Raw genomic sequence first — 26,033 nt, forward strand, 5'->3', positions numbered from 1 at the left:
GTCACCGGCGCGCGGCGGCGGCGGGCGGAAGTGACGCGTGACCCGCGCGCGGCTGCTCGCAGTGCCCGGTGGCGGCGGCGGTGAGCGGGGCCGGGGGGACACCGCGGGCTCTGAGGGGACACCGGGGCTACTGAGGGGACACCGGGGCTGGGGGAACAGCGGGAGGGCTCCGCGGGGCTCTCGGGGCTGTGAGGGAAGCCCAGCGCTGATGGCGGGCGGGCCCGCGGGTGGCGGCGCTCCGTGAGGGCCTCGGGGCTGTTCGGTCCCCCCGGGGGCTCCGCGGGGCGCGGGCGCCGCAATCGGCTCCGACCCGCGGTGTGCGACAGGCCGGGAGTGTCACAGGAGAGAGCGCAGAGCTGGGTGCCTTAGGAAAATTATTCACAAACACCAGAGGTTTGTGTCCAGAAAGGAGACAGAGGAATGGTTTTACTTTATTCGAATTAAAGGAGAAGCCATGGGGCATTCCCCTGGGATCTCTCACATTTTGGAGGGTGCAGCCTCCTTTTAATCCCAATTTCCAGCCACATTTCTCTTCTCTCCCCATTTCTGAGGTACTTGACAGATTCAGACTTCCTGATACACCTGATCCCAAAGATTTCCCCTCTGATGTACAACCCTCCCTTTTCATTTTTAATTCCTATGGAATTTAGGGGTTTTTCCCCATTTCTGAGGTACTTGAGAGGTTCAGAGTCCCTGATCCCAAAGATTCCCCTCTAATGTACAACCCTCCCTTTTCATGTTTAACTCTTACAGAATTTAGGGGTTTTCCCCATTGTTTCATTCATCTCTCAATGTGTAATTTCATTTATCAGCAAACCTGAAGTTTATTTGTAAAAGCAAATCTCTTTCCAATCACCAATCAGTGGAATCCCTCCCATGGTTCCTTTTCTCTCCCAGAGCTGGTTTGATCTCCCAGCAGACCCATATAAAGACAAGTCCCCTGTTCCTCTCAGGTGTTCCACAAACCAAACCCCCAATTTGCAAATTTTTGTCCTTTATACCTCCCAATAAACCAGGGAATTAATGCTCATTAGCTCTAAGTGGTGTAGTTCTCTTGTTCATGAATGTTCTGCCTCCTGTGGGTTAATTACTCTTGCACTTCTCATGCTAATTAGTGCCTTTCTGGGTGGTGCTGGGATGACCTTTTCCTCAGTGACAGCTGATTTCAGCACACTTGCCTTCATTATTTTCTTCCTTCTCTCAGTTTTCCCATAAATTCTGCATTCTGTGCCCTTTTCCCCCAAGCTTTGTTACCTCAAATCATCATTAAACCATAAATTGGTTTTTTTGCCCCCTCAGCAGCTCCCTGAGCTCTTAGCAGAGTCTCCTTTGGGTTTAAAACAAACATTTTTGGTCCGCCATAAACCCAACTCCAGCGTGGCTTTACTCAAAACCAGAACATGAAATGTTTGCTCTGAAAAAAATGGGTGTAAAATAGATTTATTTGTGATAAATAGATTTATTTATGAAACAGATTTAGGTTTATTTATTTGTCAAGGTCTCCTCCTTTCGCAGAGGGTGTTTTTTTGAACTCCAATGGGTGATGAAAAGGATTCCTGGAAGGTGAAGACTTTAGATGAGATTCTCCAGGAGAAGAAACGAAGGAAGGAGCAAGAGGAGAAGGCAGAGATCAAACGAATGAAAAATGTAAGCTGCCCCTTTAATGGGATTATTCATTTATTCACAGAAATCTGCATTTTAATGGGCTGCACTGCCTGGATCCTGATTTTCTGCTGATTTTTTTTGTCTTTTCTGTGTGGTCTCTAATTCCAAATTTAACAAAAATTGGGTGCTTTGTGAGGATTTCATTGGTCTGGCATGATATAATGTGAATTCTTACAGTTATTGGTCAGAAAAGAGAAATAAATGAATGTAAATAATCATTTAGATATAGATAATTATATATCATGATGTACAATAATTGTTTAAATATATGAATTTTAAATAAATAAAAATATAAATATATATGTAAAAATAATCAACTGAGGCTGGCAGTTCAAGGAACAATTTTTAAAGATTTTATAGAGGAATGGGTTAAAATCATGGGTTTGGAATCACTTTTCTGTTGCTGTTTGGTTATTGGTCAGAAAAAATAAATAATGTAAGTAACAATTTAAATTTAGTTAATTATATACAATTATATATAATAATTGATGTTTAAATAAATTAAATAAATTAATTTTAAAGAAATAAAAAATATATATAAATAAATAAAAATAAAGTAATCAACTAGGGCTTGCAGTTGAAGGAACAATTTTTAAAGATTTTATAGAGAAATGGGTTTAAAATCATGGCTTTGGAATCAATTTTATCTTGCTGTTTGGTTATTTGTCAGGAAAGTTATTCTTTATTTATTGTTCAGAAAAGATAAATAAATTCATGTAAGTAACAATTTAAATTTAAATAATTATATATAATAATTAATGCTTAAATAAATTAATTTAAAAAATAAATAAATAAAAATAAATAATTAGCTGGGGCTTGCAGTTGAAGGAACAATTTTTAAAGATTTTATAGAAGAATGAGTTAAAATCATGGGTTTGGAGTCACTTTCCTGTTGCTGTTTGGTTTTGTGCAGCTTTGTTCAAGTTAATAATTGCAGAAAATAGCACCCAGCAATTACTGCACTCCTGCTCAGAGTTTAATTTAGTCTAATTGTGGCCAATTAATGCACTTCAGCTCAGTGCTGCTGTCACAAATCAGGATTTTACAGGGTGACCAGTCCAGGCTGAGTTTTTGAGCCAGCAAATATCCAGTGATTGGTTGAATATCCAGTGGTTGGTTGATTGAATATCCAGTGATTGGTTGATTGAATATCCAGTGATTGATTGATTGAATATCCAGTGATTGATTGATTGAATATCCAGTGATTGGTTGATTGAATATCCAGTGATTGGTTGATTGAATATCCAGTGATTGGTTGATTGAATATCCAGTGATTGGTTGATTGAATATCCAGTGATTGATTGGTTGATTGAATATCCAGTGGTTGGTTGATTGATTGAATATCCAGTGGTTGGTTGAATGAATATCCAGTGATTGATTGAATGAATATCCAGTGATTGTTTGAATATCCAGTGGTTGAATATCCAGTGATTGATTGATTGATTGAATATCCAGTGATTGGTTGATTGAATGAATATCCAGTGGTTGGTTGATTGATTGAATATCCAGTGGTTGAATATCCAGTGATTGATTGAATATCCAGTGGTTGAATTTTAAATTGAATTTTATTCACTTTGAGCCATACAAATCCATGGATTTTTCTGTGCTCTTCCCTCAGTCAGATGAGAGGGATTCCAAGAGGGATTCTCTTGAGGAGGGGGAGCTGAGAGACCATCGCATGGAAATCACCATCAGGAACTCGCCTTACAGGAGGGAGGACTCCATGGAAGACAGGTAAGAATGAGGAAATAAAACCATAAAAAATTCCTGAAATTAACCTTTCCATCTCCTGACAAGAGGGTTTCAAATATCTGAAGGGAAAATCAAATTTTAGAAGTGAAAATACTTTTTATAGAACATGTTTTTGAAGCACTGGTGAAGATTTAACCAGACTTAACCAATTTAAATATTAGGTTCCCATCTTGATTTATTGTAGAAACTCAAAATAAAATGGGAATCTTTTCCAGACAAGGAAATGTGTGGGTTTCCCCTGTCACCTGCCTGGGTTTATTCCTGTCCTGCCTTCCAGGGGAGAAGAAGATGATTCCTTGGCTATCAAACCCCCCCAGCAGATGTCCCGGAAAGAGAAAACCCATCACAGGAAGGATGAGAAGAGGAAAGAGAAACGCAGGCACAGGAGCCACTCTGCAGAAGGTGCTTCTTGCCACTCCTGGGAGTAGAATAAACATCAGAAACTCACCCTGAGGGAACCACAGCAGGTGGATGGAGAGAGGAATGGGAATTGTTGATTTCTTTGAGTGCCCTTAGGGGAATGACAGGGGTGTGAGCGTGGTTGAGAGGACAGAAATCCCTTTGGGACAGGGACACTGAGGTCACCTTTACTCCTTGAAGCCTGATAAGATTCTCTCTGGCTTCACTGAGTGAAAGACCTCTGATCTTTGTACCAGGAAAAAAAAAATACCCTTTCTAGAGCCATTCACCTTTTTCACTTTAATTCAAATATTCATACAAAACCTTACAGACTTTGGGCTTTCCAACTCCCTTTCAGAACTGGATTTTCCCTTTAGGAAAACAACAGAGCACACGGCAATAGTTCTCCTCAGTTTCACCCCCTGAGTTTTGCTTTCCGTGATTATTTTGAGCAGTAACACTCGGAAATTGATTTCTGTTTGTTCAAGGGAAACATGCCAGAGTGAAAGAGAAAGAACGGGAGCATGAGCGTAGGAAGAGACATAGAGAAGAGCAGGATAAAGCCCGGCGTGAATGGGAGAGACAGAAACGGAGAGAGATGGCAAGGGAGCATTCCAGGAGGGAGAGGTACACCCATCCCTCCCTCCCCTGGGGAGGGACACCAGCACCTGCCTCCTCTGAGCTTTGCTTGTGAAATGACCAAAAAAATCCACAGTGAGAACTTGTCTGTGTTCCTGGGGATGTGTTCTTCTCTTTAAAGTGCTTTGTCACCCTGGATATTCCAGGTGAATTCACTGGAATAAAAAGATTGGATGGGTTTAGAGGTTTTTTTCCAACCAGATTTGCACAGGGGATTAATTATCTGGATTATCAGGGGGTTAATGAACTGGACTGGTTTAATTTCTGCTTAAATCCTGATAGGGTGGAGAACTCCTGGTCTGGGTCTTTTAAAGGATCAGCTGAGAAACTCCCCCTGTTTCTGACTGATGCACGACTGGGGGTGTTGAAGGAAGTTGAGTTCAGTGCTTTGGTGCTGCAAACCAAAGCTGAATTTGTAACAAACAAAAATTATTTTCCAGAGATCGCCTGGAGCAACTGGAGAGGGAAAGGGAAAGAAAAATCCGGGAGCAGCAGAAGGAGCAGCGGGAGCAAAAGGAGAGAGAGAGGAGAGCTGAGGAGAGGAGGAAGGAGAGGGAAGCCAGGAGAGAAGGTGACTCCCTCTGCATCAATCCTCTTCATATTTATTATCCCTTTCCTACCTGCTGACACAGTGCTGGAATGGGGGGATAGAAAGTAGTTTTTATTAAAGCAGCAGAATTTAAGAAATATTCAAGTGGGGAAGGCCTTTGACATGGGAGGGAAAAGGAAATGTAAGTTTTACATGGAGAGATAAAATTATCTGATGCTGTTATGGGCCTTAAATAGCCGAGGAAGCTGCTCAGTCAGTCAGTGAGTCTTTGCCTCTCCCTGTCAGGGAGATTTCCTGTAAAAACAGCATTTCTGGAGGGGGAGATGTCCTGTAAAAACAGCATTTCTGGAGGGGGAGATGGCCTGTAAAAACAGCATTTCTGGAGGGGGAGATGGCCTGTAAAAACAGCATTTCTGGAGGGGGAGATGTCCTGTAAAAACAGCATTTCTGGAGGGGGAGATTTCCTACAAAAACAGGATTTCAGGAGGGGGAGATTTCTTACAAAAACAGCATTTCTGGAGGGGGAGATTTCCTGTAAAAACAGCATTTCTGGAAGGGGAGATGTCCTGTAAAAACAGCATTTCTGGAGGGGGAGATTTCCTACAAAAACAGCATTTCTGGAGGGGGAGATGTCCTGTAAAAACAGGATTTCAGGAGGGGGAGATTTCGTACAAAAACAGCATTTCTGGAGGTGCCACTGTGTGCACCCAGCACAACCCCAGTGGTTCTGAACTCTTTGGCTGAGTCTGTCTCAGTTGCATAGAGGTTGAAACCTCCAATTTCAGTGTTTTAAGGATTTGGGGGAATAAATTGCCAAGAGGGAGAGGTCGTGTAAGAACTCCAGGCATGGAAGATTCTGCAGTGGGAGGCAGGTGGGATTTTCTGGTGCCTGAGCAGTTCAAGTTCTGCCCTTGAACCCTTTGCACAGTGTGTTGGGTGTCTGCAATCTCAGCTCAGATCATTTTTGGTTCAAGGATCTCTGTCCCAGCTTTCAGAGGTAAAAATCAGAGCCCATTCCTGTGCTCAGGTGCTAGAGATGATTCAAGACTAGCAGAACAAACCATATTTTTTGCTTTCTCTCCCTTGCTCAGCTCATAGCAAACAGCTCCTTTTTGTGCTTGGCTTTATGCTGATAGTGCTCAATCTGTGTCACCTTTCATTTAATTGGTTTTATTGCTCTGAATGTTCTGTCAGCTCCTTCTAAACCTCAGCTGGTTTTATTCTTTTACATATTTCCCACTTCTTTCTCTGGCATTAATGCTTTAGAATCAGGGTGTTTATTGTGTAACATACAGGGCAGCTTGCTTCTGTTTTTAAGTGTGGCAGCAGCTTTCCCTAAGCAGAACAAATCCATATTTTATTTGAGATAAATCAAAACCCTTCATTCTCCCAGATTTAAGTAGGTTCCTCTCCCACTCTTCCTTATTACCTTGTTAAAAAAAAAAAAAAGAAAACCATTCAAATCAGGTGGCTGTGGCAGACAAGACAACTCTAATTAGGCAGATGTAACAATTTCTTGTGGTTTTGTTTTCCCTAGTTTCTGCACACCATAGAACAGTGAGGGAAGAATATGGAGACAAAGTAAAAATGAGACCCTGGAGTCGCAGCCCCTTGCGCCAGCAGAGAGACAAGCTTGAGCAAGGAGAGAGCAGGAAACCAGGTAGCATCTGCCACTCTACACTGTCTTGGGGGGCAGCTGGGGGAAAAAATCAAATTAAATTCATTTTTAGTCTCAAACAAACATCCCAGGTGCTCAGTTCAAGTCTTGTCCAGCTCAGCCCCAGCGGCGTTAAGTCTGGAACATTCACCAATGTCTCTTTCCTAAAGCAGTGCTGGTTCTGCAGGAGATGCACAAGAGATCCATGGGATATTTAGGGGTAGGAGTAGCAGTTGGAAAAGTTTCCAAGTGAGGTAACCCCGTTCAGTGGTGAAAGAAGCAGCTGACTGAATTGTTAAAATCCTGCAGTTGAATTGCCTTGCAGGTTAAAAAGGGATTGGTTACTCCAGCTCCAGTTGGATTTGGGGTTAGGAGCTAAATGACCTCAAAAAGTGACCTCCCAGGGCTCAGTGTGAGCATCACCCAGTCTGTCATCGTGCAGAATTAAATTCTGAAAGCAGAGTTCTGCTTAGATGGTGAATTTTGTTTTCCAAGCCAGAAAAGTATCCCACCTGAAGGTTCTGGGGGTAGGGAAATAGCACAAGTGACAGGAGGAAAGCTCTGTGTCTGCCTTGTGCAGCTGTGGAAAGAAGTGTAGGCAGAGCAGGATGGGATCAGCTGGAATTCCAGCTGGAAGCACCCAGAGCAGGCTGGAATCAGCTGGAATTCCAGCTGGAGGCACCCAGAGCAGGATGGGATCAGCTGGAATTCCAGGTGGGGGCACCCAGAGCAGGATGGGATCAGCTGGAATTCCAGGTGGAGGCACCCAGAGCAGGTGGGATCAGCTGGAATTCCAGGTGGAGCAGGCAGCAAGGCCTGGGAAGCTCCTGCCCCATCACCCACCAGGGATTTTTCGTGGTGATCCCTGGAGCAGTGAGCACTGACAGTGACCAGTGTGAAGGGACCCTGTCCTGGTGATTCTTGTCACCATGGAGCTTTTTTCCCTTTTTTCCTCTGTTTTAATTCATCTTACAAGACCTCAGGAAGGAACACATCCTGTTTAGAAATCAGGTCAATATTCCATATTTTTGGCTGTTGATCCTGCACCACTGCAATTCACAAAAGCTGTTTGTCATTGAGCAGAGTGTGAGATGATTATTATTTTTTGTTTTTAGTGCTCTGAATTTCCAATTCTGAATATTCAGCACTGATTTAATGCCAGCAGAAAATGAAGCAGTTCCCTGGGAATTCAGAGGCTTGGAAATGATACTCAGTTAGCACTGTTATTTTTAATTTTTGTGCTTTCAGCAGTGAAAGAAGAGAAACCAGAAGAGAGGGATCCTCTGTCAGACTTGCAAGACATCAGTGACAGTGAGAGGAAAACCAGCTCAGCAGAGTCTTCCTCAGGTGATTAAATGCAATTTAGGAGCTGTAATTAATTGTACAGATGTAATTAATTTCTCTGCTGAGCAAACACTGTGGGTGTTAAGTGCTGATTATTCCTGGACAGAATCTGGATCAGGCTCAGAAGAGGAGGAGGAAGAGTCCAGCAGTGAAGGCTCTGAGGAAGAGGGAGAGGAAGAGGAGGAGGAGGAGGAGACAGGAAGCAATTCTGAGGAGGTGTCTGAGCAATCAGCAGGTGAGGATTTCACCAAGCAGGGCTGCAGGGGTGATTTTCTTTATTTTCCTCATCCTGTGCTGTTTTATTTGAACATTTTCCTTTTCTCTTAGTCTAGGCTAGGCTGAGACCTCACAGGTCAAGATAACTAAAAAGAAACCACCCAAGTCCAAGTCCCATTCTATCCTTTTGGTAGAGGTAATACCAATTCTTCATCTAAGAAGCCAGAGCAGAAACCTGAGAGCCATTTTTGTCTCCCTAACTGCACTTCAGGTGGTTCTGTAACACATCAGATGCTCTGCAGAGCACAGTCTGCACTTCTTTGGGGGGTGGTGAAATCCAAATGTCTTTTGTCATTTTCAATTCTTTCCTGTTGCAAATTTCAGAAGTTTTTACCAAATGAATGAAGATAATGACATGAAAGTTCAGTAAAGAAGTCTGAGTGCAGCCATTCTTGTCATGAATAAGTAAAGAAAAGGCACAAGAGCAGGCTCTGATGGCTGGCTGTTTTTCTTTAAAATCAGTTCCAATTAATAAAGAAATATTCATCATTTATTTACCTGCCCACCTCCCAATTCCCAGAGAATTGGTAAAAGTTGTTTTCCCTGTTGGAAGTGAAGCAGAAGTTCTTGGTCCCAGCCAGTGCAGAAGCCTGGTGAGATGGGAGAGGATTCCAGCAGGGATTTGCCTCCAGAAATGTGGATTTTTCTGTTTTGCAGAGGAGGTGAGCGAAGAGGAGATGAGCGAAGAGGAGGAACGGGAGAATGGAAACCACATCCCAGTTGGTACAATGCAAATCCTCAATGTCTTAAAAGAAGTGTTTGCCTGAGTTTTTGCAGCTAGATAAATCTATTTCTACAAATATTTAAAAGATTGAAATGCTATTCTCATGTCAAACTCAGAAATTCCTTGCAATCTGCTCCAAGCTTTGCTTAGAGGGAATCAACCTAATGAGCTGATGTTTCCTTCTTCATTTTGAGTTCTTTTGTCCTGTCCTCTCATCAAAATCAGAGATTGAGACATCCTGGGTCAGTTTTCTCCTTAATTCTGGTGCAAAGATTTCTTTTTCTGACCTGCTGCATTACCACTGGAAGCTGCAGGTGAATTCCTGAAAGCATCACCTTTGCCAAGAAGAGAAATTTGGCTTCTCCACCCTCCCCTGCCACGCAGTGCTCAATGTCACCACCCTCATTTACCTAAAGCTGAGTTTAGTTAATCCTCACAGCTCCTCTTTCCACCACTGATTCTGACTTTTAAAGTTCCAGAGTCGAGGTTTGACCGGGATTCTGCAGGGAGTGAGGTGGAGGAGGAGGAGGTGGGGGAGGGCTCCCCTCATTCCAATGCCATGACAGAAGGGGAATACATTCCTGATTCTCCAGCTTCCTCCCCCATCGAGCTGAAGCAGGAGCTTCCCAAGTACCTTCCTGCCCTCCAGGTAGGGGATCACCCTCTTCAGTGTTTCTGATTTCACTGATAGCTGTTATCTTGCTCTTGCTGTCTGGAAATAGATCCTTGTGAGAGGAGAGCTCTGTTATCATAAACAGAAACTGCTTATTCCTTATGTAACCAACAGCAAAGTGTAGAAATTCCAATAAAAATCACATTTTTACCAATTAATTGTGTGAAAGGTGCTGAGTTGCTGCCTTTGTGCAAAAGTGAATGGAATAATTTAATTATTCTGCTGAAACACAGGCTCTGTCCAGGATTCCTTTAGAAACTCCATGACAAACCAACCCCAAAGTCACCTTTCTCATAGGGTTTAGAGCTGAATTCTTCTGGAAAAATTTAACTGTGAAGTTGTTGAGGTTTTTAAAAAGGCACAACCTTCCCCCAGATGCTGGAGGAGTGAATGTTGTTCTGTGATTTTTCAGGGCTGTCGCAGCGTGGAGGAATTCCAGTGTTTGAACAGGATTGAAGAAGGAACCTATGGTGTGGTGTACAGGGCAAAGGACAAAAAGACTGGTGGGTTTCAGAGCCCTCCACTTCCCTCAGGGTATTTAGGGCTGCAAATTGCATTCTTCAGTGATGATCAAAATCTATTTAAAATATTTCTTTACTCATTTTCAAGGAAAAGCAGCACAGATAATTAAATATTTAATCAGTGAGCCAACACCTGGTGATGTGGATTGTTAAATGTGTTTCCTTTGCAGATGAAATCGTGGCTCTGAAGAGACTGAAAATGGAAAAGGAGAAGGAAGGTTTTCCCATTACTTCTCTGAGAGAAATAAATACAATTCTGAAAGCACAGCACCTGAATATTGTCACTGTCAGAGTAAGGCTGCAGTCTGTTATATCTGTTGAAATATTCCTCTTGGCTTTTAAATAGAAAAATATCCCAACCCTGGCAGATCTTGCTGCTGTGAGCAGTTGTGTGCTGCTCCATCACTGCACAACCTGATGTTTTACAAACAATGAGCTGCTTTTAATAGAAAAAATACCATTTTTAAGGATTTTTCCAATGGCAGCCTCCATCCTCTTGCCAAAACATTTCCAAAATTGATTTTGGATGCTTTTTAAACACCATGTGTAGGTTTTACTCACCTGGTTCTGTCTTGCAGGAGATCGTTGTGGGCAGCAACATGGATAAAATCTATATTGTGATGAATTATGTGGAACACGACCTCAAGAGCCTGATGGAAACAATGAAACAGCCTTTCCTGCCAGGTACTGCTTGCACAGTGCCCTGGAATTCTCAGAGCTGGAGAAGTGGCCAAGACAAATGGAACTGCCAATTCCTGCCTTTCTCTGGTGGTTCTGTCAAACCTGACCCAAATCAGGGTGTTGGCTGAGCCTCGTGGTGGTGAGAGTGAAACCGGGGGAGTTTCACCTGTGCTGAGCTGAAAATAAACATTTGCCTTTAATATTGTCCACTTCCCATGAGAGAATAATTCCTGAGCACAACTTGGATAAATTCCACTTGCCCAAATGAATTTTGTTCTTCTGTGACACATTCTTTAACTTGCCACTCCTTCCTGCCCTCTTCCCTGTCCTCCAAACAAACCAAACACCAATTCCAGGTGGATTTATTTTCTTCTGTGCATTTTTTTATCATTCCAGGGGAAGTGAAGACTTTGATGATTCAGTTACTCCGAGGGGTCAAACACCTCCACGACAACTGGATCCTTCACAGAGACCTGAAAACCTCCAACCTGCTGCTCAGTCATTCAGGCATTTTAAAAGTAAGAATTAGGAAAAAAAAATTAAAAAAAAAAAGAGGAAATCAGGATAAATTCTGTGCTGCAGAATTAGACAGAATTCCAGCTGTGCAGTGGCACTGGTGGTGAATGAGTAGTGCTGGAAATGTTGCTTTTTTTCCTTTCAGGTTGGAGATTTTGGATTAGCCAGGGAATATGGATCTCCCCTGAAGCCCTACACGCCTGTGGTTGTGACCCTGTGGTACAGAGCTCCAGAGCTGTTGCTTGGAGCAAAGGTGAGCTCCTCCTCATTCCTCTGGCTGCTTTTCTAAAACACCTGTATTTTAGAAATCATGATCAAAGTGTGAGCATGCTCAGGTCTTTATATTGATTCATTGCTGAAAATCCTGAATATTCAATATTTTTCATCCTAATGACATCTAAAACTCTTCCATCCTTCCTCCCCCCACAGAGGGTGGGTGGCTGACAGAGGGGTTTTGTCCCTTGGAATGCTGATGTGGTCAGTGCTGATGGACTTGTGGCAAAATGTCACCTCTGGCAGCTGGGTTTTAAATGCCTTTTTAAATTAAAACCTGTGATATCTGAGAGCAGAACAAGGTGCTGGCATTGTTCTAGAATGTTCCCTGCTGGTAACTGAAATCTGGGTGAAATCAGGGCTGCAGTGCCAAGAGCCCTGGCAGAAAAAATTCAGGTTTGTCAGCTGTGCTGCTTTGTTAGTGAGTGGAAAGGAGAGGCCTCAGTGTGGAGACTTTCCACCTTTGATCCTGAAGGATTCCTGTGCACTGGTATTGCTCATCAGTCACAGTAATTAGAAATTGGAAATAATTACAGCCAGAGAATAATTGAGAGAGTAATTGAGAGAGTAATTGAGACCTGGCCCTTGGGTATGGGACTGGTTTTGTGAGTTCTGCTCAGAAAACCCCAAATAAACCCCCAGAAGCCACAACATCAGTGAAAATATCTTCCTGATTTTTCTGAGGTGTAATTTTATCTCCCTTCTTTCCAGGAATATTCCACAGCCATAGACATGTGGTCAGTAGGCTGCATTTTTGGGGAGCTGTTGACACAGAAGCCACTGTTCCCAGGGAAGTCAGAAATCGACCAGATTAACAAAGTTTTTAAGGTAATTTTAAAAATATTTTGGGATTATGACTGGTTTTTAGAAACAGGAGCATTGGAGTAATGCTTGTTCTTTAACAGAGATTCAGCCTCAATAAAAAGTTATTTAGTGAAGAAGCTATTTAGTGAAGAAGCTATTTAGTGAAGAAGCTAGTTAGTGAAGAAGCTAGTTAGTGAAGAAGCTAGTTAGTGAAGAAGCTAGTTAGTGAAGAAGCTAGTTAGTGAAGAAGTTATTTATTCTGCTTCCCCCCACGTTGAGTGGGCTGAGACCACGATTTGGTCCTGTCTGTTTTCTCTGGATGCTTCCCAACTCCTCCTGAATAAATAAATCAAAGATTGCACTCTGAGTTTATCCAAGGGATGTTTTCATTTTCATTTGCAGGATCTGGGTACTCCCAGTGAGAAGATCTGGCCTGGGTACAACGAGCTGCCAGCAGTGAAGAAAATGACCTTCACAGAATATCCCTACAACAACCTGCGCAAGAGATTCGGGGCTCTGCTCTCTGACCAGGGCTTTGACCTGATGAACAAGTGGGTGCCAAATTCCAGGATTCCCTGGGCAGAAAAACAATTTCCTGTGCTCTGAAAGGTTTAGAAAATCAAGCCCAGGCTGTGTGGTTAGCACTGAGGTACAGGAGTATCTGCTGTGTTGGTGGAATGGCTGAAATCTCTCTTGAAATAGCAAAAATTGTAAATATTCCAGTGGGATTACCCTGGGTCCTTTGGAGCTTGATCTGTCTGTCCAAGGGAATTGGTGTAATTCTATTTATTTGGTATCATTTCATTACTGTGTATTGGTAGAATTTTGTTATACCCAGTAATAGAATGGCTGAAATCTCTCTTGAAATAGCAAAAATTGTGAATATTCCAATGGAATCACCATGGGTCCTTTGGAGCTTGATCTGACTGTCCAAGGGAATTGGTGTAATTCTATTTATTTGGTATCATTTTATTAATTCTGTTATACCCAATAATAGAATGGCTGAAATCTCTCTTGAAATAGCAAAAATTGTAAATATTCCAGTGGGATTACCCTGGGTCCTTTGGAGCTTTATCTGTCTATCCAAGGGAATTGGTATAATTCTGTAATTTGGTATCATTTTATTATTGGGTTTGATTCTATTATACCCAATAATAGAATGGCTAAAATCTTGAAATAGGAAAAATTGTGAATATTCCAGTGGGATTACCCTGGGTTCCTTTGGAGCTTGATCTGTCTGTCCAAGGGTATTGGTGTAATTCTATTTATTTGGTATCATTTTATTATTTGGTATAATTTTATTATACCCAATAATAGAATGGCTGAAATCTCTCTTGAAATAGCAAAAATTGCAAATTTTCTTATGGAATTACCCTGGGTCTCTTTGGAGTTTTATCTATCATTAGCAATCATTAACAAAATTATACCAAATTAATAGAGTTATACCTAATACCCAGTCATGGAATACACAAAATTAATAGAATTACACACAATGCCCAATTAATAGGATTAGACACAATATCCAGTGATAAAATGATACCAAAATAATACAAAATATCCAGTAATAAAATTATATTAAATTAATAGAATTATACCTAATACCCAGTGATAAAATGATACCAAATTAATACAGAATGTCCAGTAATAAAATCATACCAAATGAATAAAATTATACCCAATGTCCAGTAATAAAATGACAGCAAATGAATAGAATTATACTAATACCCAGTAATAGAATTATATCAAATTAATACAAAATGTCCAGTAATAAAATTATTCCAAATTAATAGAATTATACCCTATACCCAGTAATAGAATTATTCGAAATTAATAGAACTATACCCAATAGCCAGTGATAAAATTATACCAAATTAATACAAAATTTCCAGTAATAAGATTATACCCAAGTAATAGAATTATACCCTATACCCAGTAATAAAATGAACCTAAATGAACAGAATAATTTCCAATACCCAGTAATAGAATTATATCCAATACCCAGCAATAGAATTATCCCAAAGCAATAGAATTATCCCAAAACCCAGTAATAAATAATTCCCAAAACCCAGTAATAGAATTATATCCAATACCCAGTAATAAAATGATCCAAAATTAATAGAATAATTCCCAATACCCAGTAATAGAATAATTCCCAATACCCAGTAATAGAATTATCCCAAAGCAATAGAATTATCCCAATACCCAGTAATAAATAATTCCCAATACCCAGCAATAGAATTATCCCAAAGCAATAGAATTATCCCAATACCTCCTGACAGAATCCCCCCCAACTAATCAAATTACACCAAACCAACCGAATCCCACCCAACACCAGTACCAGACTCATCCCCAGTACCCAGTGCCAGGATTCTGTTGAACATCACAAACCCCTCAGGAGCATTCCTGAGCCATTCACAGGGTTTGGGGGGCTGAAATCTCCTTTTCCTGGCAGTTTCCTGACGTACTACCCGGCACGGCGCATCACGGCCGAGGACGGGCTGAAGCACGAGTACTTCCGGGAGACCCCGCTGCCCATCGACCCCTCCATGTTCCCCACCTGGCCAGCCAAGAGCGAGCAGCAGAGGGTCAAGAGGGGCACCAGCCCCCGGCCCCCCGAGGGAGGGCTGGGCTACAGCCAGCTGGTGAGTGGGGCACGGCTCCAGGGGCTCCTCTGGGCTGGGCTTGGCATCCTGAGTGCAGCCCTGCCTGCCCAAAGTCAGGGCTGTGAGTGGGGCACGGCTCCAGGGCTTCAGCTGGGCTGGGCTTGGCATCCTGAGTGCAGCCCTGCCTGCCCAAAGTCAGGGCTGTGAGTGGGGCACGGCTCCAGGGCTTCAGCTGGGCTGGGCTTGGCATCCTGAGTGCAGCCCTGCCTGCCCAAAGTCAGGGCTGTGAGTGGGGCACGGCTCCAGAGCCTCCTCTGGGCTGGGCTTGGCATCCTGAGTGCAGCCCTGCCTGCCCAAAGTCAGGGCTGGTGAGTGGGGCACGGCTCCAGGGCTTCAGCTGGGCTGGGCTTGGCATCCTGAGTCCAGCCCTGCCTGCCCAAAGTCAGGGCTGGTGAGTGGGGCACAGGGCAGGGATTTGTTTGGGAGCCTGACTGGCAGGGAGAGTCCAGCTTTCCTTCCCAAAGCCCAAGGTGAATCCAGCTTTCCTTCCCAAAGCCCAGGGACAGTCCAGCTTTCCTTCCCAAAGCCCAGGGACAGTCCAGCTTTCCTTCCCAAAGCCCAGGGACAGTCCAGCTTTCCTTCCCAAAGCCCAGGGACAGTCCAGCTTTCCTTCCCAAAGCCCAGGGGCAGTCCAGCTTTCCTTCCCAAAGCCCAGGGACAGTCCAGCTTTCCTTCCCAAAGCCCAGGGACAGTCCAGCTTTCCTTCCAAAAGCCCAGGGTAAGTCCAGCTTTCCTTCCCAAAGCCCAGGGACAGTCCAGCTTTCCTTCCCAAAGCCCAGGGACAGTCCAGCTTTCCTTCCAAAAGCCCAGGGTAAGTCCAGCTTTCCTTCCCAAAGCCCAGGGACAGGCCAGCTTTCCTTCCCAAAATCAATGGCACAGAGCAGAGCCTGCCCTGGGCTTTCCTTGGGATCCTCAGATTCACCTAGACTGGCAGGGAAAGTCCAGTTTTCCTTCTGAAAGCCCAGGGAATGTCCAGTTTTCCTTCTGAAAGCCCAGGGAATGTCCAGTTTTCCTTCCCAAAGTCAGGGCATGGCTGCAGAGCCTCAGCTGGGCTGGGCTTGGGATCCTGGGATTGACCTGGACTGGCAGGGAAGGTCCAGCTTCCCTTCCCAAAGTCATTGTGAGTTGGGCACAGCTCCAGAGCCTCCCCTGGGGCTGGGCTTTGCTTTCCAGGGATCCTGAGATTCCTGGAAAAGCCCATTTTTAATTTCTCTTGCTCTCAAAAGTGGGTACAGACCTAGGAACACTCCAACTGCTTTTAGCCATGGCAGATTTTGAAATAGCAATATTTAAAGATTATTAATAACTTTAACTGTGATGCTTCTAAACCAAACATTTATTTCTCATCTTGAAATAGTTTATTTTTGTGGTTTAGATTTTTGGAGGGGTAAATGCAGCTGGCCAGCCCCTGCTCAGTGCCCTGTGCTTGATTTTCACAGGGTGATGATGACCTGAAGGACACAGGTTTCCACCTGACCACCACAAATCAAGGAGCTTCTGCTGCAGGACCTGGCTTCAGCCTCAAGTTTTGAACTCAACTTAAAAAAAAAGGGGGAAAAAACCCCCCAAAAAGCAAAACAAAACAAAAAGAAAGCACCATTCATGTGAGTGGATTTGAGTGCCCCAGTTCTGTTCTGTGCCAGGGGCACCAGATGTTTTTCCCTGTGAAAAAACCTCAAAGATTATCACAGATTCCAAGGCTCTTGTTTTATAAATCCATGTGGAGTTGAACTGCTGCATTCCATTAGAGGACTGGAGTTACCTGAAAACCCCAGGACCATCACAAACTGTGACAAAGGACAACTTGGAATAACAGTCCTGGAACAGTTTCTGGTTTATTTTTAGGGATTTTTTTTTTCTTTTTTTTGTTGAGTTTGTTTTGTTTTTTTTTTTTTTTCTCCTTGTAAATTTGTAGAATTAAAATACATTTTCAATTGTTTAATAGTGTGAAGGATTTCATTGCTTCACATGCAGCAAAGTGGGTGACAGTAAAGAGAGTTTATTTTTTATTTTAATTAAATAAATTGTTTGTGTCTGAATATATTTGGGGCAAAAAGAAAAATGACAATTCTGAGGTTTGTATCCTTGGAGAGAGCTGGGCTGGGTTTGATACTCCCTGACCAGATTTTTTTGTTGTTGTTGTTCTATAAATGTATTTACAGTGGTGCAAAACAAATTACTCTATTGTTTTATAAATCAAAAAGATTTAATATGGAGACTTGAAACTTGATTTCCTGTGAAAGTTTTTTTTTTAAATGCATGTCCTTTTTCCATCCAGAGAAGAACTCAGCTGTAGTGGTTGTGCAAGGCCACATTCCAGTCCTTTCTGGGGAAAGAGGAGAGGAAGAATCCTGTTGGAATCTCAGCCTCTGGAGCCCCTGATTTGTGAAGCTGTCACTTTGTTTTGGGAACAGGCAGATCTGGAAAACACCACATTTTCCTGCAACCACAGCTGGGCCCCAGGCCAGGAAGGGATTAACTCCAACCCTAAACATTTTATCAGTTTCAGTCCGTATTTTGGAGAGTTTTGGGGCTGGAATGTGGCTGTGCTGAGCTGGGAAAGCAGGCTGGGGGTGGGGGAAGACAAAACTCTCTGTTCCCTCAGCCTGGAGGAGAAACAGCTGAACATTGCTGGTTCCAGAAGCTTCCCCAGGAAGGCAGGGAGAAGCTGGGGAGGATTAAAGCATGAGCCCAGTGCATGGTCTGGCCATGAGATGGAACTGTTCCCTCTGAGCTCCCCCCCAGCTGCACTGGGCCCTTCAGCTCATCCTGAGGGAGGGAATCACCTCAGTCCCACAGGGACCAGGGCTCACAGCCCTCAAGAACCAAACTCTGGGCAGCTCAGACTGCTCAAGGACCAAACTTTGAGCAGCTCAGACCCCTTAATTACCAAACTTTGAGCAGTGCAGACCCTTAATTACCAAACTTTGAGCAGCTCAGAGCCCTTAATTACCAAACTGGTCAGCTCAGAGCCCTCAAGAACCAAACCCTGAGCAGCTCAGAGCCCTCAAGGACCAGCTCTGAGCAGTGCAGACCCTTAATTACCAAACTCTAAGCAGCTCAGAACCCTTAATTACCAAACTGGACAGCTCAGACCCCTCAAGAACCAGCTCTGAGCAGCTCAGACCCCTCAAGAACCAAACCCTGAGCAGCTCAGAGCCCTCAAGAACCAAACCCTGGGCAGCTCAGAGCCCTTAATTATCAAACCCTGAGCAGCTCAGAGCCCTCAAGAACCAAACCCTGAGCAGCTCAGAGCCCTTAAGTACCAAAATGAGCAGCTCAGATCCATTAATTACCAAACTGGGCAGCTCAGAGCCCTCAAGGATCAAGCCCTGAGCAAGAAATGCCTCTTGGGATCAGAGGAAAACCCTCAAACCCCAGGAAACCACTGGGGGTGAAGAGCTGTTCTGTGGATCCTTGAACTGATCATGTTGGAATGAGGAGCAAAACAAGGTTTGTGTGACCCTCCTCCTCCTGACAAGGGACACAAAAGTGATATTAAGGCTTAGCAGTGTGATTTCTTCTGCAGGATGTGAAACATGGCAGGAAAACACTCCGAGTGTTAAACTTGTCCTTTTCCTGCCATCCCCCTGTCCTGGGGGCTGGGCCAGAGTCTGCTCCTGCTTTCCAGCAGCTCACACAGCTCCACCTGACACTTCTCATACAAATAAAAAGAAATAAAAAAGGGTTTTAATTCTCTGTCCAGCAAATAGTTGACAAATTCTTTATCATTCAGAGGGATCTGGAGGAGTGTGACATTCCAGGAGCCAGTCCCAGAGTCTCTCTAGCCCGAGGTACCAAAGCAGCTGCTGGAGAATTCACCTGCACCCGTGGAGATGAAATCTAAAATGCCAAAAAACCAGCTGGGAACAGGAGCAGGAGCTGAGGCCAGGGCTGGCTCAGTGCTTCAGCCTGATCCTCCAGGAATACGTGGTCAGGATTCTTTCTTTTTTCTTCACGATGCAAGTGTAAGTTCCTTCATTGATGGCATTTGCAATGATGCTCATGTGATCTTCGTTCAGGGACAGATAACCTGGGTAGGAATATTCCAGAAGTTCCTTATCTTTATACCAGCTGGCAGAAGAAAAAGAATGGAAGTTAAATATGAGTATTAGTGATTGCTAATAATAGAAATATTATTAGTTATTTCTACTAATATTAGTAATTTCTATGATAAATTTTGCTGAATTTATAGCAGAAATAAATTCAGAGACTCCACCCAAACTCAGCTGAGTTTTACTCTTTATTTCAGGTGGATAATCAGGGAATCATCTTGAGTCATGCTGGAGTCTGAATCTCTGGAAGTTGATGGGAATTTGGGTGCTCAAGTCTGAACCAACTCATGGGTTTGAGCCACCCTAAATTTTATACTCCAGAGCCTGTTCATACTTCAGTAACAACCAACTCATTAAAACCTGAAAGGGTAAATTTAAATTTTATGGGTTTTTTTCAGAATATAAAGAATATATTAGCATATAGAAATATATAAATATATTAGAATATATTAGAATATAGAAATATATAAATGTATTAGAATATATTAGCATATAGAAATATATAAATATATTAGAATATAGAAATATATAAATATTTCTATTTTTTAAAATAGAAAATGGTAAAATTATTAAAATACTAAAAATAAAATTAATATAAACATATAAAATTATTATAATATAAAAATAATATAAACATGTTAAATATATACAATATATAGCATATAATTATATTTCTATATTTTATATTAGTATTTATTTATTATATTTATTATTATCAATAGATAAATATCTATATATATTATATTTTATATTATATAATTATTGTATTATTTATATATTGTATAATACATGTAAAATATATATTTTTATATCAATCTATAAATTTTTAGAGCTATTTTGCAGAATATAAAGAACATAAATATTCAAGCCAAGCAATTCAGCTTTATGCTTGATATAAAATTGGATTTTATCCTTTTGGAGCTCCAGGTTACAAACTCCATTCTTCTTTATCCTGTTTTTCTCATTCCTCCTCAGGTTTTTGGGCTGGGCAGGGTCCCAGCCTGGGTGAGGGCAGCACTCACTGGACTTTGCCTTTCTTGTGGATGATTTTCTGCCCGCAGCGGAAGGTGACGTTCCTGCCCTCAGCAACTGTCTTGGTTTTGGTCCTTGGTGGGGGCAGAGTGGGGGGCACCGTTGGAAATGGGAATTCTGGGCAGGGAGAGAAGGAAAAGGCAGCACTTCAGCAGCTTTATCTTCACAAAATCGTCATTTAAGGAGCCTTAAAAGTGTTGATTTAAAAGTGCCTCCTCTTCCTCAGCGATTCTTGGGTGGGCAAAGAGCTTGGTTGGTGTGCAAAGGTAAAAATGGTGGGATAAAAATCGACTTGTGCCTTTCCCAGCTGTGGAAGAGGGTGTGAACACTCCAGGGTGTGAAAATCCTGGGGAATATCTGGGTTTGTAATTCTCTCATTGCATCTTTCATTAATTTGGCCCAAAAAATAAAAATCCTCCGTGCTGAGGAGGCAGTGGTTACCCAGGATATCCTAAGGAATATTTTTCATTCCAGCATTTTTTATCTGAACTCAATTTATCTGCCACAGCTGCAGCAACTTGCCCTGGGTTAGTTCCTCACCTGGATCCGTAAGCTGAGGCTGGAGAAGGTGATTAACATCCTGTGGCTAATCACCTTTCTGCCCTGCTCTGGGAGCAGCTCCAGCCCAGCTGTGCTGCAGATGTTTCCATCCCATCCCTGCCTCAGGAGCTGCTCTGCTGCCCCTCTCCCTGCCTTGCTATTCCCTGGCTCAGCCCAAGACAGGAATTAAATTCCAGCGAGGAAATTCACATTTCACTCCATCAATGCTGAATTATCCCTCATTCCAGGCCTGGATCTGCACTCAGACACACAAAACATCATCTCTGCTGTGCTGCTTGGGGCTGGCTCACTCCTGGGGCTGATCCTGAAGGTTTTGCCTGTCCCAGCCTCACTTTTCCCTCCTCCCTGGGCCCTTTCAGCTCCTCCCCAGCCCCTGGTACCGTAGCAGAAGTCGCAGGAGGACGGGCAGTGCTTCTTCATCAGCTTCCTGCGCTGCTCACAGAAACCCTTCTGAGCCCAGGCTGGGCACATCACCAGCCTGTCCTTGCAGCCTGGAACAGCAGAGAGAGGAGGGCTGGAGGGGCTGGGGGGCTGAGCACCCAGCTGGAGGTGGAATGGCAGCAGGAACAAGGTGGAGCTGGGCTGGGAGCGCTCTGAAGCAGGAGGGTGAGCACATTTCACAGGGAAAAGCAAGGGCACAGTGCTTCGAATGGGGGATTTGTGTTTCCAAAGCAGCTCTGGGGCTGCTGGGAGATCAAACCAGGCTGGGAGAGAAAAGGAACCATGGGCAGGATTCCACTGATTGGTGATTGGAAAGAGAGATTTGCTTTTACAAATAAACTTCGGGTTTGCTGAGAAATGAAATTAGACATTGAGAGATGAAAGAAACAATGGGGAAGAAAAACCCCTAAATTCTGTAAGAATTAAAAATGAAAAGGGAGGGGTGTACATTAGAGGGGAATCTTTGGGATCAGGTGTATCAGGGACTCTGAACCTCTCAAGTCCCTCAGAAATGGGGAAAGAGAGAAGGGAAATGTGGCTGGAAATTGGGATAAAAAGGAGGCTGCACCCTCCAAAATTGGAGAGACCCCAGGGGAATCCCCATGGCCTCTGCCTTTATTTAAATAAGGCAAAAGGGACTCCTCTGTCTCCTTTTTGGACATCAACCTCTGGTGTTTGTGGATTAATTTTCCTAACACCAAGAATATTTCTGAGATTCACATTCTCTGAACCTCAGAGAAAGGAAAACAAACAACTCTTTCCATTTGCTGTGCCTGTGTTTGTGCAGAAGCAGAATGCAACATGGAGATGGTTTACCCACAGTGATGGAGTTTTGGTTCCTTGGTTCAGGGCCAAGTGTGCAGCCCCACATTTCTCTTCATAGAGAAATGCAAGGCACAATTCTTCCCAAGAATATCCTTATCTAATTTACTGTGTTTGTGCCAGAGGAGAATGCAATCTAAAGATTGTTTACCCACAGTGATGGGGTTTTGTTCCCTTGGCCTGTCAGGGCCAGGTCTGTAGCCCCATTTCTCTTCACAGAGAAATGCAAGGCACAATTCTTCCCAAGAATATCCTCATCTCATTTGCTGTGCCTGTGTTTGTGCAGAAGCAGAACGCAATCTAAAGATTGTTCACCCACAGTGATGGGGTTTTGTTTCCTTGGCCTGTCAGGGCCAGGTGTGTGTGTGTGTGTCAGGACTGTTGGGTGACAGCCACCAGATTCTGGGCAGTGGAGTGCCTGGCTGATTCAATTTAGATGCAATATAATATAATACAGAATAATAGAGTATAATAAAGTAGTTAATTAACCTCCTGCTCATCATTCCTCTGTAGGGGAAAAACCACCCACAATGAGGAGCCCGAGCTGGGCTGTGCCCCCACGAGTGCTGCCCAGCATCCAGCTGGCACCTGAGGCACAAGCTGCAGGAGCTGAGCTCCAGTCTCACCGTAGAGCCTGTGGATCCCCCACACCTCGTCCTGGGAGATGCTCTTCTTGCCCGTCAGGGTGGCGTTGATGTGCATGAGCGCGTTGGGGTTCAGCGAGTGCATCAGGCCCAGCGCGTGTCCGATCTCGTGGGCAGCCACGTGCACCAGGTCAGTCAGCCACACCCCTGGGGACAGGACAGCACCTGGCACTGGGCTCTGCTCAGCCACGCTGCTGCCTGGGCTAAAGCCACGGGAGAGCTCTCGATGCCTCAGGTTTGGCTTTTCTGGGTTTCGGGTTCTGTACTGACGCCTTTTCTGTTTTTCACATTCTGAGCTGTTTTAGTGGGTCTGAGCTTCATATCAGGGGATGGTGAGCTCTGGGCACAGAGCAGGGACACAAAACAATTCCCTCTTTAGCCATAACAGAGATATAACTCACAGATTTATCCATTGGGTGCAGAGCCTGGACCCCAAACTGAGCAGGGATTGCACACAGGGATGGCTCTGATGAACAGCCTGGGCTCAAACTGATCCCTCAGGTTTGGATTTTCTGTTTTCAGATTCTGAGCTGATGCCTCAGGTTTGGATTTTCTGTTTTCCACACTCTGAGCTGCTTTAGGGTGGGTCTGGGTTCATATTATGGGATGGTGAGCTCTGTGCCCAGAGCAGGGAGACAAAACAATTCCTGCTCCAGCTGGGCACCAAGGACAAATGATCCAAATCTCAGCCCAGGAGCACAAACCCCGTGGGCTGGAGAGAGAAAAACAAGGCTGGGACTGCCTGGGCTGGAGCTGGGATGGGACAGAGACTGCAAGGGGCAAATGGAGCAGAACTGATCATTTTGGGAGCAATCATCCATTTTTGGGACCATTTTGGTTCATTTTGGGTTCATTTTGGGACCATTTTAGTTCATCTTGGGTTCATTTTGGGACCATTTTGGTTCATTTTGGGGCCATTTTGGTGCATTTTGGCTGCAGCCCTGGCTGGGCTCTGGTGCTGCCCAAGGTGGATCCATTCAGGAGATCCTTTTCATCAATCCCTGATTTATTCTGGACTTCTGCCCAGCCCCTGTTCTAGCTCAGCCTTCTCAAGGCATCAATTTCAGCACCAGAATGGGCAATGCTGCCTCAGGTTCATCTTCTCTGTGTCTGCTTGGGCCCAAATCCACCCAATAATTTCCTTGTGCTTCTAATTCCAGCAGCAGGACCCAGAGCAGCGCCAGGCTCCAGGAGAGGTCTGACCCACTGACCCTCCTCAGCTTCCTGGGGCTGGGATGATTCCAGGCTGAAAGAGGCTCCTGTTTGACCTCCACAGCCTGGAGGCCAACTCCAGCCTCTTGGCAGCACCCAGCAGATGGATTTTAACAGAAGGATGTGGCTGAACTATCCAATCATTTCCCCAATTCCAATAATTCCAGCAAGAAATGGCCCTGCCACCACACAGGGCCGAGCAACAACAACTTCCAACCCCACAACAAAACCCCAGCCCTTTCTACCGTCACTTTCCCAGCTCAGGCCAATGCCAGACCAAAATCCAAAGGCCAGGCACTCCCTGGGCTCACCTTTCTTCCAGCTGAACCTGGTGGTGCCCAGGATCCAGTACTCGTGGTCATCGAAGTGGATTTCGCCGTGCGGGGGGAAGAAGGCGTGGGCCAGTTCCCCCGTGGTGCCATCGAAGCAGTGGTGGCTCAGGGACTCCAGGCAGTCCGTGTGGTTGATGGAGTAGAAACCTGGCGGGGGGAAAAGCAGCAGCTGGAGGGTCATCAGTTCCCCTGGGGGGCAGGGCAGACAGGGGAATTCTCAAAAATTCCTCAAAACGCTTCGTCCAGTTCTTGGGTGTAGCACTGGAGCACTCACCACCTTGAAATTGGCCTCAAAGAGGGACAGTCCCATTTTTGGACATCAATAACCCCTTCAACAACAACCACAAAAAAATTAACTACTCTCAAGAAATTGGTCAAAAAAAAAATTGCAGAAAAATCACATCAAACCAACAACCAATCCCTAAAATTCCCCACAAAAAATCCTCCAAAAAAAAACTGTCGTCCACAGAAATGTCATCAAAAAACATCATCCCCAAAAACCTTATTCTTATTCTTATTCTTATTCTTATTCTTATTCTTATTCTTATTCTTATTCTTATTCTTATTCTTATTCTTATTCTTATTCTTATTCATTCTTAATTCTTATTCTTATATTTATTCTTATTCTTAATTCTTATTTGCATTCTCCTGTGGCTTTCCCCACCTGTGGATTATTCTTGTTCTCATTTTCTTATTCTTTATTCTTATTCTCCTGTGGCTTTCCCCACCTGTGGATTTTTCTTATTCTTATATTCTTATTCTTATTCTCATTCTTATTCTTATTTTTATTTTCTTATTCTTATTCTTCTTAATTCTTAATTCTCATTCTCCTGCGGTTTTGCCCACCTGTGGATTATTCTTATTCTTATTCTTTATTTTCATTCTCCTGTGGCTTTCCCCACCTGTGAATTTTTCTTATTCTTATTCTTATTCTTATTCTTATTCTTATTCTTATTCTTATTCTTATTCTTATTCTTATTCTTATTCTTCTTTATTCTTAATTCTTATTCTCATTCTCCTGTGGCTTTGCCCAGCTGTGGATTATTCTTATTCTTATTTTTGTCCTTATCCTTATTACCCTGTGGCTTTGCCCACCTGTGGACTATTCTTATTCTTTATTCTTATCCTTATCCTTTTTCCCCTGTGGCTTTGCCCACCTGCGGGGTCCCAGCAGCAGAATTTGAGGGTTCATTTTTGGCAGATGCCTGCAGCCTCCAGGAGGTGTAAATTGTGGCATTAACATTTCCTGGAGCAGACCAAAGTGCTTTTCCTTCGTCTGCCTAAAGGCAAAGCTCACCCCAAACTTTATCCAAGGACCCGCCCAGCCCAGGAGCCTCTCCTGCCTCCCAGCTGCTCCCTTAGAGCTGGAATTGCTGGAATTACCCCACCCGGGGGCACTCACCGATTTTGAGGTCGCTGGGCACGTGCCGGGGCACCTCCCTGAAGCTGAACGGGGACACCTCGCTCCACATGCGGAAAGCGGCCGCCAGCCCCCGGCGGGTGGCCCGGGCACTCAGCAGGTTCCTGGGGAAGGACAGGATCCTGCAGGGACACACAGCACACCTGGGAGGGACAGCCAGCACACCCGGGCTGCTCGGCAGGGACAGCCAGGAACACACAGCACACCTGGGAGGGACACACAGCACACCTGGGAGGGACAGCCAGCACACCTGGGCTGCTCGGCAGGGACAGCCAGGAACACACAGCACACCTGGGGTGTTTATCAGGTGCCCCTGGCAGGGAGGAATGCTGAATCTGACTCCAAGTTCTCCTCTGGTTTTCCCCACCTGTGCATTG

The 26,033-nt window shown here is 44.1% G+C and overlaps 2 protein-coding genes across 9 annotated transcripts in view; one reads left to right on the forward strand and one right to left on the reverse strand.

Annotated features, from left to right (window-relative positions):
* LOC103820800 (cyclin-dependent kinase 11B) lies at window positions 1–17,367 on the forward strand. Of its 5 annotated transcripts, none has more exons than XM_018920367.3 (20): window positions 1–80; window positions 1,516–1,647; window positions 3,284–3,399; window positions 3,695–3,819; window positions 4,305–4,443; window positions 4,896–5,026; window positions 6,543–6,665; window positions 7,911–8,009; window positions 8,113–8,241; window positions 8,940–9,005; window positions 9,480–9,655; window positions 10,092–10,182; window positions 10,371–10,492; window positions 10,779–10,884; window positions 11,278–11,399; window positions 11,543–11,650; window positions 12,382–12,498; window positions 12,877–13,025; window positions 14,927–15,116; window positions 16,577–17,367. In XM_018920367.3, exons 2-20 carry the CDS (start codon window positions 1,537–1,539, stop codon window positions 16,667–16,669), a joined length of 2,313 nt encoding a protein of 770 aa, XP_018775912.1. In that variant the 5' UTR covers window positions 1–80; window positions 1,516–1,536; the 3' UTR covers window positions 16,670–17,367. The 5 variants fall into 5 exon arrangements, with proteins under 5 accessions (XP_018775912.1, XP_018775914.1, XP_018775913.1 ...); XM_018920369.3 differs by having other exon boundaries at window positions 9,486–9,655; XM_018920368.3 differs by having other exon boundaries at window positions 7,914–8,009.
* Window positions 16,954–26,033, reverse strand: part of MMP23B (matrix metallopeptidase 23B) — a 15,299-nt gene continuing 6,219 nt past the window's right edge. For 2 of the 4 annotated variants that reach the window (XM_018920371.3, XM_009095691.4), the window contains exons 4-9: window positions 25,639–25,778; window positions 24,216–24,383; window positions 22,675–22,839; window positions 21,166–21,276; window positions 20,215–20,341; window positions 16,954–19,211 (exon numbers count right to left, since the gene is read on the reverse strand). In XM_018920371.3, coding sequence (XP_018775916.1) covers window positions 19,037–19,211; window positions 20,215–20,341; window positions 21,166–21,276; window positions 22,675–22,839; window positions 24,216–24,383; window positions 25,639–25,778 — 886 coding nt within the window. In that variant the 3' untranslated portion in view covers window positions 16,954–19,036. The remainder of the gene's footprint in view (window positions 19,212–20,214; window positions 20,342–21,165; window positions 21,277–22,674; window positions 22,840–24,215; window positions 24,384–25,638; window positions 25,779–26,033) is intronic. The other 2 variants (XM_018920372.3, XM_018920373.3) reach the window with 2 other exon arrangements.

Source organism: Serinus canaria, chromosome 21 (genome assembly GCF_022539315.1).
Source record: "Serinus canaria isolate serCan28SL12 chromosome 21, serCan2020, whole genome shotgun sequence".
Lineage (NCBI taxonomy): Eukaryota > Metazoa > Chordata > Aves > Passeriformes > Fringillidae > Serinus > Serinus canaria.